The 18,585-nt window shown below is 38.0% G+C and overlaps 1 protein-coding gene across 1 annotated transcript; it reads right to left on the reverse strand.

The window, feature by feature from the left end:
- Positions 1 to 1,040: 1,040 nt before the first annotated feature.
- Positions 1,041 to 18,453, reverse strand: TPH1 (tryptophan hydroxylase 1). Its single transcript, XM_060105375.1, has 10 exons — positions 18,337 to 18,453; positions 13,666 to 13,849; positions 11,450 to 11,550; positions 8,267 to 8,334; positions 7,925 to 8,121; positions 5,429 to 5,564; positions 4,635 to 4,761; positions 2,851 to 2,946; positions 1,728 to 1,861; positions 1,041 to 1,215 (listed from the first exon to the last, which is right to left on the reverse strand). The coding sequence occupies exons 1-10, from the start codon at positions 18,451 to 18,453 to the stop codon at positions 1,041 to 1,043; spliced, it is 1,335 nt and encodes a 444-aa protein (XP_059961358.1).
- Between the last annotated feature and the right edge of the window lie 132 nt (positions 18,454 to 18,585).

Here is an 18,585-nt window from a genome sequence, read left to right on the forward strand (position 1 = left end):
TTATACCAAGCCTGCTCCCTGTACTACACTGCTGACACCACATAAAAGCCAGTGCTTGCAGCCTTCATTATTACAGTGTCAGTCCTAAAATGCTCTTCTTGACTTTTCTTACACCATCTCCTCCCCATTTCCCCGCACTCGACTGTCACGCCTGGCCTTCCTATTTATGGTCTCACCTTATACCTTGGAAATAAAGTGCTTGGCACTGCTTTTCCAACTTAAAATTTGCACGCCTCTCATCTGTCTCAGTTTGAACTCTCCCTTTGACAACACTGTCTCCTGCTAACCTGAGGATATTCTCTGGGGCTGCATGTCGGAGTTCAGGGCCTTGTAAGTTCCCTTTGGCCTCTTGAGTAGGACAGATAATGTAGAACATATGCAATGCCACAGAAAGAAAAGAGTTTCAAAGAGGATGGTCACTCGGGCAGGGGCTCCCTAGTGCCTTCAAAATAAAGTCACAAATTCTTCACCTGGACTTAAGGATTATACTCCAATCAACCTTTTTAGACTTAGATACTCCTTTTACCCTACAAGACACTACACTTGAAAATAGACTATTTGCTCTTTACCAGGTATGTTTCATATGCAAAGGCCTCTCTGCTTTTGCTCAGGCTAGCAGCAGAGACAGCTGATCCCCTATTAAATTTGGGCATGTGAATGGGACCAAGCTTGGCACAAATTCAGTTATAAGTAAGCTATTGTAGAAATAAGAGAATCTTAAGTAACAATATGGATCAGCTCCATAATAACCACCAAGGTATTTTAAGTGATCATCAAAGTCATTTTACTCAAGAAGAACTGGGGAAAATAAAATTAGGCTATACTTCACTAAAGCTGTTACCAAAAGAAAAAAAAAAAAAAAAAAGTAGTGGCTACAGTATCCAGGTACACATTTTCAAAGACTAATGGTCCATTAAGGAATGAGAATAGAGAATATTGTTTGGCTGCTGTTCCTCCACAACCAGGTCATCAAGCAAAGCAACAGTTGGCCCACAGGCCTCTGAATGCTCAGATGCTTTCGGGATTAGGACTGGCAACTGTCAGATGCTCAGCTGCCTGCTGACTTTAGCAAGGGCATCACTGACAACATCAAGCTCATGCTGCAGCTCATTCATGGCACTGGTTATGCTCTTGGTGTCCTTCAAGATCTGAATACTCCGTGTATACGGATTATACTTCACTCCAAATGGACGCCTGATTGTTTTGGTAAATTCTCTATTTAAGAAAACAAACATGAGGCAATCAATTTCTAGGGAGAAAATGATAAAAACCAAATACTGTCCGTTAGTCTAAAAATTAACATATCTAAATCTTGTGTATACTTCAAGTCCTTTCTCAAATGCCATTAGGCTTTCCCTGTTCCCCTAGCTGGAATGAATTGCTCCTGAATAAAATGCAGAACAGTGTTTCATCTGTATCTCTTTAAGGTTTCCTAGTTGTTATACAGTAATTTGCATACAGTTTATTTTTCCTATTAGATTATAAACTCTCTGATAGGAAGGAATAGGAAGTAACCAATTTCTCAGTGTATCTGATTCATATTTGCAACACTGAACATCATTATAAACAACACACCCTAAATATTTACTGTGAAAGAGAGATGTGTTACAGGCAAAAGGTGCCTAGTGGGCTTCTAATTATCCAGCTGCTTACTTCTGTGACTTGTTACCATTACTGGATCTATCTTTTGCAGAGAAAAATTAAGGCATGAGGATGATATACTTTACCTCATCTTCTCCTTTGCATCTTCAAAGCTTTCAGATACAAAGTAGACATCCTGAAAAGTTGTGATGAGACACTCCTGTTTGCAGGTAATCTTAGGATCAAAGGGCTTTACTTTGGCACGTCCAGAAAGTGCGTGCTAGAGGATGAAGAGTCAGTGAATCAAAGGATACTATCTATTTTCATGATCACATTCTACACACAACTGCCAGAGCCAGCAAAACAAATGGCTTGCTATTCCCTATAAATGCCCCAAGACCACTGCATTTTTCTAACACTCTTCTCCATTTAGGAGGTACCCAAGGATCTTTATTTATTTATTCCTGCATTATGGCATCTGCTTTCTACCCTGCACTAGTTATTCCTATACATGACTTGTACCCACCAGCAGGTGGTAGGCTCCTTGAGAGAAAGACTGTACCTTGGACAATATTTCATGCACATCCACCACTCAACAAACATAAGTTCATTCCTTTATTGAATAAATAATACACCTCAAAGAATTCCCTAGAAATTACTGAAGTTGTTGCTAGCACACCAAAAATGGTGAGGAAACAGCAAGACTTTGTTTTAAAATACTTTTTAATTTAAAAGATATAATTACATTCTGAATAATTATCTATATCTATTCAGAAAACTTAGGAAATAGAGAAAAATGCCTCTTAGGTAATGTTTACTGCCACCCCAAGTATTTTCCACAGTAAGCTTTTATTGAGATCCAGAAACTAGGGCTTCCCTGGTGGCACAGTGGTTAAGAATCCACCTGCCAATGCAGCGGTCATGGGTTCAAGCCCTGGTCTGGGAAGATCCCACATGCCGCAGAGCAACTAAGCCCGTATGCCACAACTACTGAGCCTGCGCTCTAGAGCCCGCGTGCCACAACTACCAAAGCCCATGCACCTAAAGCCTGTGCTCCACAACAAGAGAAGCCACCACAATGAGAAGCCTGCGTACCACAACAAAGAGTAGCCCCCGCTTGCCACAACTAGAGAAAGCCCGCACGCAGCAACAAAGGCCAAAGGCAGCCAAAAATAATAAAAATAAATAAATTAAAATCCAGAAACTATTTCAGGTCGTGTCAATTACATTAAGTGAATATGGTTATGTGCAAAGATTTACAGCTCTTACTTTGAGTTCACTGATGGAAGAAAGTAAGCCGGCACCGAAGACTCTTAGCTGCCCCTCTTGTTTACATAGACCAAACTCCACAGTGAAGAAGTAGCACTGCAAAAGGACATCAGTATTACTTTCACATCCTGAAGGACACAATTTAAAACAAATTACAACTCTTAGTCACTGACCCAAAGTACCCTGGAATAAAATCCAAGACCCCCAGGATAGCTCACAAGTATTTCTACAATCTGGCCTCATTCCAAACCAGACTTCTCAAACTTCTGTTCCCAGAACTCTTATATACTCTTAAAAATTACTGAGGAGGAACTTCCCTGGTGGTCCAGTGGGTAAGACTCCACACTCTCAGTGCAGGGGCCCAGGTTTGATCCCTGGTCGGGGAACTAGATCCTGCATGCATGCCGCAACTAAAGAACCCACATGACGAAACGAAGATCCCATGTGTGGCAACTAAGACCCGACACCGCCAAAATAAATAAGTAAATAAATAAATAAATTTTTAAAAATTACTGAGGACCCCAAAGACCTTTTGTTTACGTGGGATAGAGCTAGCTATATTTACCATATTAAAAAAGTAAACTGAGAAAAATTTAAATGTTTACTAATTAATGTTAAAATTATAATAAACCATTTTATGGTAACACAAATAACATTTTAATCGAAAGTAACTATACTGTACAAAAACATGGTGAGAAAAGTTGCATTGTTTTATATTGTCACAAATCTTTTTAGTGTCTGGATTGATATTATTTAATGTCTGGCTGGAAAGCAGATGGATTCTCACATCTGCTTCTGTATTAAACCTGTCACAATAGGTTGTTTTGGTTCAGGTATGTGGACAGAAATCAGCCTCACACAGATAAGTAGCTGGAAGAGGGCGGAATATTGTAATAGCCTTCTCAGATAATTGTGGCTATTCTTCTTTGACACAACATCAAAACTCAACAAGTGGTAGTTTCTTAAAGTACAGCTGTAATGTGGAATCTGAAACCATATCAATGAACTCTGTCTCTCACATTAAAATCCACTCTGCATTATGAATGGATCTTTTACTCAAGGACCCTGTGGGGTCCCCAAACCACAATTTGAGAGCACTGTTCTAACCATCTAGCCTATTTCACACCACCTTCCTGACCCTCACACACTCTGCTCCAGCTTCTTATCATTTCCTCAGATACATCAAGCACCTCCTGTCTTTCCTTGTGTGCCCTCATCCTGAGATGCTCTTCCTTCTTTTCCTGGCAGGTGAAAACATTATTCATCTTCCCAGGGTTGGTCCAGATGTTCATCTTCCATGAAACCTTTCCCAGGCAGTTCTCTGCACTCCCAGAGCACCCTGCCTGAGCTTCTCTACAGACCTCCTCTCATTCTAACGTAAGTGTCTGTGTATAAGTTCCTTGAAGGTGGAAACCAGGCCTTATTCATCTTTCTATTTCCAGCATGTTTTGTACCTAGTGCTCAAAAATATTTTTAGCATCATTTTTAGGGAACCTATCATTTTTACTAAAAAAAGAAGGTATACCAACTGTTAACATTATTGTATTCTAGTGTTCTTTGTTTCTCTGCCTTTTTTTTTTTTTTAAGCTCAGGTCTTCTTTGGATAAGCCTTAAATTTTTACATCTTCCTTTAATGTTATTTAAATTATTTAAATTAAATTAAATATGAGCAAAGACAAATTTTCTAATGCTCGTCTTGAGTAGGTACTTTTAAACTACACAAATACCCACATCCCACCCCAGTTAAAGATTACTGATCTATATAGCTATTTCCAGATTTATACCGTTGCCAGTTTTTGAACAGCCTCTTCTGAAGCTCCAAGAGAAGCCAGGCCAATTTCTTGGGAGAACTGAGCAAAACTAGGTTCAGCCAAAAGGGGGACATGACCCAAGAGTTCATGGCAGGTATCTCTGAAAAAGAGGTACAAGTTGTCACACTGTGACATTTAACATAAATGCATAATCAACCATTCAATTAAATCAAAACCTGATCTTACTTTTATTCAAATTGATTAGGTGGTATTACTTTGGAAATGGACCACAAAGGACACTATTACAGTAAAGAAACTATTTTGGTTCAAAACCTTGGCCACTCACAAACACACATATGTAAGTTCATACAAATATGCATAGACATCCACATGTCAACCCCCCAACCCCCAAACCAGGTCTCTGATCACACTTTTCAAAATAGAAACACCCACCCACATACAACTCTGTCTCCTTTCCCTACTTTATTTTTCTCCATGGCACTTATAAGCACCTGAATTTTATATATATATATTTACTTGTTTGTTTATTATCTATATCTCCCATTGGTATATAAGCTCTATGAAGGCAGGAAACTTTGATTTTTTTTCAGTCTTACATCCCCTATGCTTAGGACAGCACTTGGCACCTAATAGGTTGTCAATTAACAATGGTAATAATAATGGTTAACATGTATCGAGCATGGAACATGTATTACATGCCAGGCACCATTCAAAATGCTTTACATGTGCTAATTCACTTGATCCTCACAAAAAATCATGACGTAGGTACTATATTGATGGATGGATGCTGCAGTAGAAGTACTTACGGCTCTGGGGTATAGAGGGGATCTGAACTGTGTCTCACATACTGTGTGCAGTGAAAAACTCGAAAGGCTAAACCTGATAAGAAATCTCTTGGTGATAAGTAACCAGCCACAGGACGGATGGAAAAACCTGTGCGCTCTGCAAAGCAAAGGAGAAAATCTTCACTAGAATAGACTATTTACTGCAACATTTTAATTCTGCCAGTGGCACGAGGTAACACTTTGAGGGAGAACGTGAAACTAAAATGTATCATACATGCACTTCAGGGAAGTCATAATTATTAAGCACTAACCGTGGCCAGGCAATGGGTTGGATTTTTTACACATCACATCGCCTTTCATATTTACAATATGAGTTAAAGTTTAGTCTCCTCATTGTGACAACTAAAAAACTAAGGCTCAGAGACTCAATAATGTGCCCACATTACTGAGTCTCACTCAAGGCCACACAGTAGATGATAAAGGTAGGATGAGAACCCAAGCCTTACATTACACCTTGCTGTCTCCCTGAAGGGCTTAGACTATCCCCTAGACAATCTTACTTTTCTCTTTTAAAAAAACTCACTAACAAGATCTATTAATTTAGATCAGAACCATTTTTGAAACTACGTCATTTTTAGCCAGTACTACCTCTTGTAGTTTCTTCATGTTATCTAAACTGGATGGTGCCCTTTCATTCCCCAATACCTGAGTCTGCATGCCCACTGTAAAAGTCACCTTCCACTAGGCTGCAGTGGCTCTGGGGACCTCTATAAGCTCTGATCTTGTCCTTCATTTCAAACTCTCACACTCTGGTAATTCCAGTTCCACCCCAATGCTTTGTACTTGGATTCTCCCACTCCGATGGGCAAAAGAATTTTTCACAAAGATGGAAATGTTCAACATTTAGCCTATTGCTAGCCACTAGCCACATGTGGCTATTGAGCACTTGAAATGTGGCTAATGTGGCTGGGGAACTGACATTTTGATTTACATTCATTTTATTTTTTTTTTAACTTTTATTTATTTATTTATTTTTGGTCGCACCACGCAGCATGTGGGATCTCAGTTCCCCAACCAGGGATGGAACCCATGCCCCCTGCATTGGAAGGCAGAGTCTTAACCACTGGACCACCGGGAAGTCCCTACATTCATTTTAATTATTTAAACAACCACGGTTGTCTAGTGGCCACCATATTTGCTAGGGCAGGTAGCCCCTTCCAACTCACATTTTGTTTGAACTGTCTTTTAATATTGGTTTCTCTCTTTGACACGTTCCCTTGAAACACCTTTAGCAACAAGCTCTGCAGCCTGCTCAAGCTCCAGACTCCAATTGATCAGCTTTCAGTTTCGCATCTATAACAAAATATTTCCTCCAGATCTCATGCAAGTGTGATTTGATAACAACTTCTGTAGCATATGCTAGTCCACCTTTGTTAAGTCACACAAGGTCATGTGCTTTGGTTCTCTGCCATTCTTAATCACTATTTTTTTTAAATCTAGGTTTTGTAGGAACCACTTATATGAGTTCTTCCCTTGTAAAAACTATATTGCCCTCTCCTGTTTAGTTCTTAATTTTGTGTATAGTGGTTGAGGAATGAGAATTATGGAATTGAATAAATATGTATATTTTTATAACAGTCTTTATAATAAATTCAAAGATAGTAATTTCAGATCATGATGGAAATAAGATAAACTCCCTTTGAGTCAAAAACATAATGTCTATTTTTTTCCCTAAGGTTCTAATCTGCTGAGATCAAAGGGGGATATTTATTTTTCTTACATATTGTAGCTCCTGGAGATCACTGATCCTTTTACTTCCTATACTAGTAAGAAAAAATAAGGAAGCCTGGACCAAGTAAGCATGGTGAACTAAAAGGAGCAAAATTGTCCTTAGTCTTTGTTTATGCTTCTACTAACACATCTTCTTCTTTGGGAAAACAATAGAATCTTAGTGTGGAAAGGGGCTTCAGCGATCATTTACTCCAACCTTCCCGAAGGTGCTTGAATCTCCTCTATCACATCCCTCTAGTGGGTGTGGAACTTTTGCATGAACATCTCCATGGATGTGGAACTAACCATCTCATGAGCCTGTCCCATTTTCAAATGGCTCTTTTAACAGGATCTTCTCCGTTTCGAACTAAAAGTTTGCTGTTTTTATCCGACTGTCCTTTACTTCAGAGCCACATAGGAATCTCTCTGTAACATAAGATGACCTTCAAATATTTAAATAAATCTATAAAGTCCCCTAAATTTCCAGGTTAAACACCCTAAGAATCCTTCAAATTTTATTTATATGATACATTTTCCAATCCTCTTATAATTCTGCTCACTTTCCTCTACATTTGCTCCAGGTTATGAATGTCCCTCTTCAAATGTGGTGCCTGGAGAATTGCCAGGACAGAATACAGAAAAAATCTGACCTCCCAAATAACTGGACTTTAGTCCTCTATTAAAAATTCTATTGTGATTGAAATGGATTTCAATATTCCCCTTACAAAAAATTAATCAGTTCACTACCTTTTAAAAAGTTTGAGACATCTTCCAATTGTGGGATATTATCTTCTCGGTATCCACAGTATTTAGAAAGCAAAGGTAAGTTTTTGAGGTACTCTCTGCAGGCATGGGTTGGGTAAAGTTTGTTGAGCTCTCGGAACACAGTTCCCCAGGTGTTAATCTCCTCTTCAGTAAATTCAACATTAGGAATGGGGTCTCCACTAATGAGATAAAGAGAAGTTATCTTGAATTAGCATCCAATAAACAGTAGCACGTATCTTGTTTTCTATTTACTAGATAGGCATAATTTACTCCATTTATTTCATTAGTTCAAAGTTGAATAAGTTATTTTTATAGTACACTTACTGTTTATAGTTCATAGCCAAGTCTGCAAAATACTTTCGTCTTTTACGATAGACATTGTCTTTGAAGCCCTGATAATTAAAGAAAAGTTTTTAAATATGCATACTAAAAAATACTTAACAAATGATTTAGAAAACATTTCATTATTATTCAAGTGACTATACTGAAGGGCTATATAACTGTTATTTTGAGCAAGTACTGTTTAGAAATTTATGATCCTTTTTATTTTAAAGTCAACATTGTATGACAGATTCATATGATAGTGGCTGCAAAGATAAAAGATACTATAGATACAAAAATACTACAGTAGCTACAAAAATAAAATAGTTTGAGGAAAAAGAAAAGTACCACCCTAGTTAAAATACATGGCTCTTTTCCAAGGGTGAGTTTTTTCTTAATCATTTGACTACATCTTCAGTTATATTTTCCTGTAATTAATAACAAAGTAGTAATTACTAATATTTGAAATCATGGCAACTGAATCTAGCCTCAGATTTTATTGCAAAATGCAGACATATTAATCATTTGTAGAAGCAAATAATGATAAAAAGATAGACAAAATAGTAACATTAGAATTTATACTTATGAAAAATATTTAAGAAAAAAATAGACAAAATAAGGCATCAAAAAGCAAATGTTAGGAGGAAATTAGCCAATAATACAAAATAGGAAAGAAGGGGAGGACACTTGAAAGGAAAGAATGAGACGTGTGTGTTTAACACAGATTTACAAGTCCCTACTATGCACCTGGCCTTGTGCTGAAATTCAGAGAAACAGCACAATCTGGGTCTTCAAGGAGTTTACTTTAACCAATTATTTTGAAACAATATGGTAAATGCCTTATTACAGACAGGCACAAAATACCACTTGAACTCAAAAAGAAACTCATAATCCAGAGTATGCAAAGAGGGTAGTGGGGGTCAGGAAAGGGTCCCTAGCAATGACTCCTAAGCTAAAAGAGGAGTGGAGAGAGCCAGGTGGAGGAGGACAGAAAGCACAGCACCAAGGACAGCGCAGAAATGAAAAACAGCATGTTGCGCCTAAGAAAATACAGGTAATCCAATGTTGCTGGAGCCTGGAGAGTGAGGTGGAGCATGGTGAAGACTAGTTACGGGTCTGCTAGTAGAGGTCTGTTTGAGAGCTTGGATTTTAGTCTTGGGGTAATTGGAAGCCATTGGGTTTGTTTTTTTTTTTTAAATAACAGCTTTATCAAGATATAACTCACATACCTTAAAACTGACATTTTAAAGTGTACAATTTAGGGGGGCTTAGGATATTCACAGTGTTGTGCAACCACCTGCACCATAATTTCAGAACATTTTATCACACTGAAAAAAAACACCCTACTCATTCGCAGTCTATCCTCATTTTCCCTCACCCCCAGCCCTGGCAACCAGTAATCTACTTCCTGTTGCTATGAATTTGCCAGTTCTGGATATTTCATGTAAAAGAAATCACACAATGTATGGTCTTTAGTGACTGGCTTCTTTCACTATCACAGTGTTTTCAAGGTTCACCCCTGTTGTAGCATGTTGAGTAATTCATGGTTTTTTTATGGCCATTAATATTCCATGTTGGGGACATACCATGCTTTACTTATCCATTCACCAGTGGATGGATATTTGGGTTGTTTCCACTTTTTTGCTACTATGAATAATGCTTCTATGAACATTTGTGTACAAGTTTTTGAGTGGACTTATGTTTTCAATTCTCCTAGATCTGTACGGAGGTACCATTGGTGATTTTTAGGCACAAGAGGGATAACGGTCACACTGAGGCTTTAGATCGTTCTAGTGACTATGAGGACAGGTTTGAGGCGGCAAGGCTGGAGGCAGGAAGACCAGTTAAGGGATGTGGTAGTAAGAATAAACAAGGAACAAATTAAAGAAGTATTTTGGAGGTGAAAATCAGCAGGACTTGGTAGTAGGTCAGTAAAACTCATTTACACACCTTTCCATAAACACACCCCAGATTTTCTTGCCTCTGAAACTTTGCTCATTTTGCAATGAACTGTCCTTCCTCTCCATCTCTTTCCTGCCAAAATTCTTTAAGGCCAAGTTAACAAGGTTGCCTTTCTCTGACCTCTTCACCTAGAAGTGTTTACTCTCTTGTGTATATCTCAAAGCAGTCTGTTCATGCCACTTAGCACACTTTTCATATTTAAATCTAGTATGTGTGTTTATATATATATATATATGTGTGTGTGTGTGTGCTTTACTTTTTCAACTTGACTGGAAGCTCCCAGAGGGCAGGTACAGCAAATTATTAATTCCAATACTTACTCAATAAGATATTATAGAATAAATAGATGGATTGGCTGGGGGTTGTCTAAGGCAGTATACGGTCACATTCACATGGCTAATAAGTGGTAGAAGCTAGAATAAATCCCTGGTCTGTGAGACTCTACTGCTGACTCTCTTCTCTCCTCCCCTCCTAGGATCCTAGAGCTCCATAAGAAATCCTAATGCTCTAGACTTACTAATTCTCCAACTCATGCCTGTACTGTATCCCATGTGATTTTCCAAGGAAACAGCTTCCTAATTCATCAACTGCATAATAAACCAATTATGCTGGGCAGTGTGGGTGATGATTTTCCCCTTCCTATCTTTACTCCCCTCTCCAATAACCCATGCCCATTTTGATAGAAACCGACTGCAGATACGGTGTTCATTGTAGTGTAATTCTTGGAATAGCTCTTAGTGATAAGAATTCCAGTCATGACACAGATGTTTTGGAGCCAATGAAATTGGATGCTCTTCAGTCACTTGGTTTCAAGTCCACCAACATGAAGGACTAATAACACTTCCTGAAACCCAGATTAATCAAGATCCTATTTAGTCTAGAATAAACACTTTCTCCAGAAAAGAAAAATAATACCCTTAATTTTTTAGTTTGCTTTAAATTATTTTCATGAAAATATTTATTTAAAATATTTACAGGATGGGCCTCCCTGGTGGCGCAAGTGGTTGAGAGTCCGCCTGCCGATGCAGGGGATACGGGTTCGTGCCCCGGTCTGGGAGGATCCCATATGCCGCGGAGCGGCTGGGCCCGTGGGCCATGGCCGCTGAGCCTGCGCGTCCGGAGCCTGTGCTCCGCAACGGGGGAGGCCACAACAGTGAGAGGCCCGCATACCGCAAAAAAAAAAAATAAAAAAAATAATAAAATAAAATAAAATAAAATATTTACAGGATGGTCAGCATCCAGTTCGGATCCATACATCAGAACTCTGTTAGCACAATGGTCCAGGTCAGAAATCTTCTTTGGAAACCAAGGAACAGTTTCCATACCTGAAAAATACAAAAAACACTAACAGTTGAAGAGACCATCTTAAATTAGGCAATAAAGAAGAAGAAATTAAGAAAGTCATAAATGCATTTGAATGAGATTTTTAATTTTAGCTTGTACGTTGAGGCACAATGTATACAAGTAAATTGGTCTAGTTTTAATAAGTAAATTTTATTCAAAGTTTTTGAGTTTAAAAATATTTTAAGCCTTAATTTCCTAAGCATTGCAGAAATGATGTACTTTAGTAATAGACCAAAAGTTCAAAAAAATTTAAGCTACATATTTAGCTAGCCTTAAAAAGTAAGGCTAATTTTTAATTAGCAAATTTAAATAAAACTCTGAATGTTTATTTTTGTTGATTAAAAGGATCTTAGAGATCATTTATGTCTTTGCCACTTTGATCTTCTCACTATCCCTCATACATACACGCTCTCCTAAAACTGAGTTTTTGTGAATGCTGGTCTTCTCCCTGGAATACCTATCTCATCCCACATCCTGCTGCACCTCATCCTTCTGTTTTCCTGAGAATATCCTTCTCCTCCTTCAGGACCCAAATCAAATGAGCCTTCCCTGACCCTGTAGGTGGCGCTAATTCTCTATCATCTGGGTTCCCAAGACTATGACTCCAATTCTCTGAAAGCTTTTACTATGTTTTACTATAATGTATTTGCATATGGCTGTCTTACAGAAAAGAATGGGAACGACTCCAGGGTAGGACTATTTCTTTTTATATCCCCATTTCTTAGTAGAAATATCTGATACAAGTTGGTGTTCCCTAAAAATCAGCTGAACCATTTAGACTCTAAATAAACTCTTCATTTGCCAGAGAGGTGAAGTAACTTATCCAAGATCATTCATCTCTAATGCAACAGAGAGGACTAGGACTCAATTCTTCTTGCTCCAGTTTCATGCTCTAACATACCCAGAAGTGATATTCAAGAGATTTAGCAACAAAACAACAGGGGCACCAATCACTCAAAATAGACACAAGCAGAGTCCCAGGCTCCTGCTCTACCAGGTGTTAATCTTTTAGTTGTTTGTGGTGGGCACAGGACTCCTAGGGGAGAACTGGGGGCACATAGGCTTCAGGCATGGTGAGGAGCACTTAAGGGACTCAGGAGAAAAGCTATCTGCCAGCCAGACATGGACATAGAATCTTGATATTTTAATACTTTATACAGCCATATGAATACATAACAGATGAATATCAGCCCTGATTACACCCAAATATTGTGACATAATCTGAAGGGATTATTTTAAATTGAGTACCATATATAAAATGTGACTGGGCTTCCCTGGTGGCGCAGTGGTTGAGAGTCCGCCTGCCGATGCAGGGGACACGGGTTTGTGCCCCGGTCCGGGAAGATCCCACATGCCACAGAGCGGCTGGGCCCGTGAGCCATGGCCGCTGAGCCTGCGCATCCGGAGCCTGTGCTCCGCAACGGGAGAGGCCACAACAGTGAGAGGCCCGCGTACCGCAAAAAAAAAAAAAAAAAAAAAAAAAAAAAAAAAAAAAAAAAAATGTGACTGATTTATCCATTTGTCTCTTGCCCCGAGTAAACTGCAAGGATTTTTTCACAGTAGAAGATTTTAGATTATCTCTGTGCTGCCTGAGTATCTGAAAACTTAGAAGCTTTCCATTTGGTTTTGGTGGAAGTGAGGACAAGGAAGAATATTGTATTTCATATATAGAGTATTTCACATCATAGTTGTCAGTAATTGTCAACATTCTCAACAAATTCATATTCACTTAAAATCTGCTAGGTATCTGCCCTGTAAGAGTTACTAAGTGCTCAGGGATTGTGAATTGGAGGTTTGTGAAATCAAGAAATGCCTGATGATTTGGAAACTGAGATAACAATGGATTTCTAACTATTCTAAATTCTTTCTTGTACTCAAGTTTTCCTTTTCACTTCTCTCGCCCTTGATAAAATGTTGCTTTATAATTTTTCTTTAGCATTTTGAGCAATTACATTTTGTATCTTCTTCATTATCAGATTGTAAGCAATTTGAATAGAGTGTTTTATTTTTACTTTCATGCCTTCAAGCTAAACATAAGATAGGACACACATTATGCATTTAATCTTCTGAATAGTATTTTCACTTTTCAAACTTACCATCTTCCTTCACAGTAAAATTATCTGGTAGGTTCACAGAGAGAACATTAGTATGAGACTTCAACAGATGAAAAATATCATTCAATTGTTCTCTATTGATATCACAATCAACAAAAATCTCAAACTCTGAGTTTCTTCTCTTTGATTTTCGGGACTCAATATGTAATAGGTTCACATGCTTCTCCTGTGGAAAGAAGAGGATGACGATTATACATGACTGCCTCAAATGGTTATAGTCTCTGAGCAGATTACTTCCATTAACACTAAAAATCAGTCTCATCACTTGTCATAATAGCCAAAGGGCAAAAAGGCTGTTTTTAGTGCCATCAACAGCAAAATAATTCCCCCTAAATATTAGGAACTATTCAAAAAAAGTTTGAAAAATTCATCACACCCTCCAGAATCTAATTAAATTAATACCCAGTAGAAAGTCCCTCAGATTGCCAGAACTGATTGGCCTTCAAATCAAAAGACTTAGTCTCCTAGATAAAAAGAACCCTTTGAAAATTCTCACAAATAAAGGCTAGGGCTTTTTTTTTAAGTGATCTAGTGTTAGCCCTTTAAAAAGAAAAGTCTGGGCCTCCCTGGTGGCGCAAGTGGTTGAGAGTCCGCCTGCCGGTGCAGGGGATACGGGTTTGTGCCCCGGTCTGGGAGGATCCCATATGCCGCGGGGCGGCTGGGCCCGTGGGCCATGGCCGCTGAGCCTGCGCGTCCGGAGCCTGCGCGTCCGGAGCCTGTGCTCCGCAACGGGGGAGGCCACAGCAGTGAGAGGCCCGCATACCGCAAAAAAAAATAAATAAATAAAATAAATAAATAAATAAATAAATAAAGTCTCCTTTGCAATAATGCATTTAATACAATTAGATGAACAGCTTGAACATGGAATATTTAATACCTCCAATATCTTAAGCTACAAACTCAGTAACCAGCTGAATCAGATTGCTGCTTCTGAACTCTTCGCGTGCCAGCCTGAGCTGTGGGGTGCCATATGTGTAAACCTGTGGGGGGAAGGCATCTTCTCTTACCAATCTGGGTGTGAGGAAAAGCCCTGGTGACATAATCATTAAACATAAGAACCAGTCACCCAACAGTTTTCTTCATCTAAAAAACGAGAAAGTTAGAGTAGATGATCTCCAATACTAACCAGCTGAATCTAAATTAACTTAGTGAACACCTGTGTAGCCAAGTAATGGCTGTGAAGCATACAAAGAAGGGCAAGACGTACAAGGAGTTTACAATCTAGTTGACTAACACATGAAAGACTAAGAGAAAATACAAATAGTGAGTGTTCAGGCGCAGAAGATGTTCAGAAATGGAAAAAAACATCAGGAGTTTGAGAAGGTAGAAGGTTCTATAGAGCAGACAGGAGCTGAGTCTTTTTTTTTTTTTTTTGCGGTACACGGGCCTCTCACTGTTGTGGCCTCTCCCGTTGAGGAGCACAGGCTCCAGACGCGCAGTCTCAGCGGCCATGGCTCACGGGCCCCGCCGCTCCGCGGCATATGGGATCTTCCCGGACCAGGGCACGAACCCGTGTCCCCTGCATCAGCAGGCGGACTCTCAACCCTGCACCACCAGGGAAACCCTGAGATCAGTCTTAAAAAAATAGATAGAATAGGAAGACAGAAGGGAAGAAGTAAGATTCCCAACAGGAGGTACTTGTATGAGCAAAGGTAGGGATGAGATAATTATCAGGGAACATTAACTTGATAAATAAGAAAGGAGAGTGAATGTCAGGGATGTTGGGAAATTGGAATAGGCAGGGTTTATCCTGGAATGTAGAATCTATCATGGCATCAATACAAGAGAGCCAGTTACAAAATATATTGGAATTGATCAGGAGTAAAGGAAAGTTTTATTGAATCTATTTCTTATGAATTTTTAGAATAAGAGTACATTCATAAATATTTTCCGAATGATGACTTGAATAAATATAAAGCTATAAATTATGTTTTTGGAGAAAAAGACACAAAATGTCAATTCTTCCTAAAGTAATCTAAAATTGAGTGCTATCAAAATGAAAAACTTGATGGAATTTGGTGAGGAAATGTAACTAAATAACTTAAACGTTATTTCGTTCTTTTCTTCTTACATGGAAGAAAAGTTTAGTCAAGAAGGTCTAGGAAAATTCAGGTAGAGTTAAAGTAATAAGTGAGACATTCCTTATCAGATATTTCAATTAGAGCAACAGAGGCACAGAGAGGTTAAGCAGTTTGCCCAAATGCACACAGCTAATCAGTGTAAGAGCTGGAATTCAAACTCAGGCTGTCTAGCTCCATAGTCTATGCCCTTAAAAACTATGTTGTAATCCTGTTGTACAAGAAAAGAAGAGTCAGAATAATTGATAATATGGCTCTTCTTTGAACAAGATTTACATCATCTTTATAATGAAAACACTGAAGACTGATAAAGCCAAAAATTGGCGCATAACTATGTTGTGAAGATGGGGGGAAGGGAAGTTGAGGGGCCGCTGGAAAGGGAGCTGTGCCAAGGAAGCTAACCCTTCACTTCCGCTGGAGAAAATCAATAGGTAATATCTACAAATGGAAAAACCAAGGAATAGCAGCAGAATAAGCATATTGTTTATAAATATGGACGCTACTCTGAGAAAATATAGTTAAAAGCGTTGAAGACGGTTGCCCCCTATAGGCAGAGGATAAGTAAAACTAGGTGGATTCACGCCCACAACACCACTGCAGCAGTCAGAAGAACGAATGAGATGGATATGTAGCAGCACGGGTAGGTCTTCAAAACACAGTGCTGAGTAAAAGAAAAAGTGTATGTAGAATAACATTTATAAAAATTACCAGTCCATGCACATGCAAAAACTCAACATAGATTCTAAGTAACATAAAAAACACTTCAGTGTGTACATCAAACGTATCAGAGCAATTGTCTATCAGAAGAGAGAAATGGAGATGGAATAAAACAGGAGGAGGCTGTATACATCAGTGTTGACAGTGTCCACGTGACTTTAGGAGTGCGATTAGCTCAACCCTCTGCACCTAGGTCAACATAAAAATTAAATGGAATTTAGGAATGAAGAGAGATGAAGCAGAAGACTGCCATTTTCTTTATAAGCTTTATAGTGTGGGGTTGACTTTTTAAACCATGCACAAGTATTATTTGATTAAAGACAAAATAAAAAAGTTGATGGAAGAAATATACGTATACTATTTAAAGACTCCAAGGTAATCAAAAGAAGAGCTTGCAGTTATCACGTAATTATCAAATATGGGGAGGAGAAGGAAGAAGAAGGTACGGAAGTGTCAGTATCAGTATCATTCACAATAGAGAGTAAATAAATATCATGTAAACTGATAACTCAGAGAGAGATCAGGACAATATCTAGACATTATAAATTCACCACTAAAAGAACTAAAGAACAGAAATAGTTAAAAGAGATTGCCTCTAGGGAGTGGAACTGAGGTGCTGGGTAAAAAATTGGTGCTTTTTATCACAAACTCTTCTAGACTATTTGTTATATTTAGAATTTTAAATTCTTTGAAATATTATTTTCAAACGGCTATTTAATAGTATATCATATGGATATAAATCTGATTTCTAAATAGGTAACATTTATTGATAATTTACTTTGAACTATCCTAAGCACTTGAAATATATTAATTTTATTAGTTCTCACAGTGACCCTGTGAGGTAGGTAGGGTTCTCATTTTATAGATGCTAAGATGAAATGCAGAGAGACTAATTAATTTGCCCACCATCACACAGCCAATAAGTGACAGAGCAAGGATTTGAACTCAGGTGGCCTGCCTTCAGAGCCTACAAGCTTAATACCAATGATGTTCTAGTAGTGTAATTTAACCTGTTCCATACCTTAGGACAAGTAGTTTGTTTATAATTTTTTAATTCCTATAAATAAATCTTTGTGTCTCTTAAACTGGGTTAGGTCTCCCAGTTCAATGCTATCATAGTACCCGGTACTTCTCTTTCAGGTCAGTTTACACACATGTAATCATTTGTTTACTGAAATTATTTGTTTAGTGTCTGTCTTCTCCACTAGATTATACACAACTGTGAGGGCTGGAACTGTGTCTGCTTTGTTAGGGTACACACCTTCATATCTAGCAGGACGTGCTGCACTTAGTAAGTACTCAGTAAAAATTCCTGTTCTAACTGACTGACCCTGATTTCCTTAGGATAGATTTATGGAAGTAAAATTACTGGGTCAAAATATGTGAACATTTTAAGACTCAAAATACATATTACCAGATTGTTTCCCTACACATCACATCAATTTTCCCTCACACCAAAGGTGTATTTAAGTGCCAAATGCATTGAAGCTTTGACAGTAGGGAGTAGTATAATTGTAGAATCTTTGTTATTTTGCTATATAAAAAATAGCTTTTAATATATTAATGTATCATTAAATAATATCATTAAAATTTCAATATTTCAGTTAATTAAAATAAAATTAAAAATTGTTTCTTCAAAATCCGTAAAGTGAGTCTTTCCTCCCCCATTTCTTTATTAGTTATTTGTATCTCCTCTTCTATAAATTGTTTGTATCCTTTGCCCATTTGATAGAATCGAGCAGTATTTTAGAAATTTAAGTGTTTAAAACATTTCTGTAGTCCACCTCTGAAGAATTTACAAATAATCTTACAGACCGATTTTATAAGAGTTTTATGCAGAAATACAGAGACTGCTTGCCTGGAAGATTTTCAGTGCTTTTATAAGTCCTCCAACTTCATTCTTTAAGGAAAAAATGAGAGTTGCTCTTCCCTTTTCTATGGAATGATCTTTGTTTTCCTTATTGTCTTCAATCATGATGAATTTGGTGTACGTCTCTAAAAATAAAGTATGAAAATAGAGAGAAAGTTCTAAAAAAAGTTGTACAATGCAGACAATATTTGGTAGCATAGATAATATTTGAAACTCAGACAATATCTGATAACATTA

The sequence above is a fragment of the Mesoplodon densirostris genome, chromosome 7 (genome assembly GCF_025265405.1).
Source record: "Mesoplodon densirostris isolate mMesDen1 chromosome 7, mMesDen1 primary haplotype, whole genome shotgun sequence".
In the NCBI taxonomy this organism is placed as follows: Eukaryota; Metazoa; Chordata; class Mammalia; order Artiodactyla; family Ziphiidae; genus Mesoplodon; species Mesoplodon densirostris.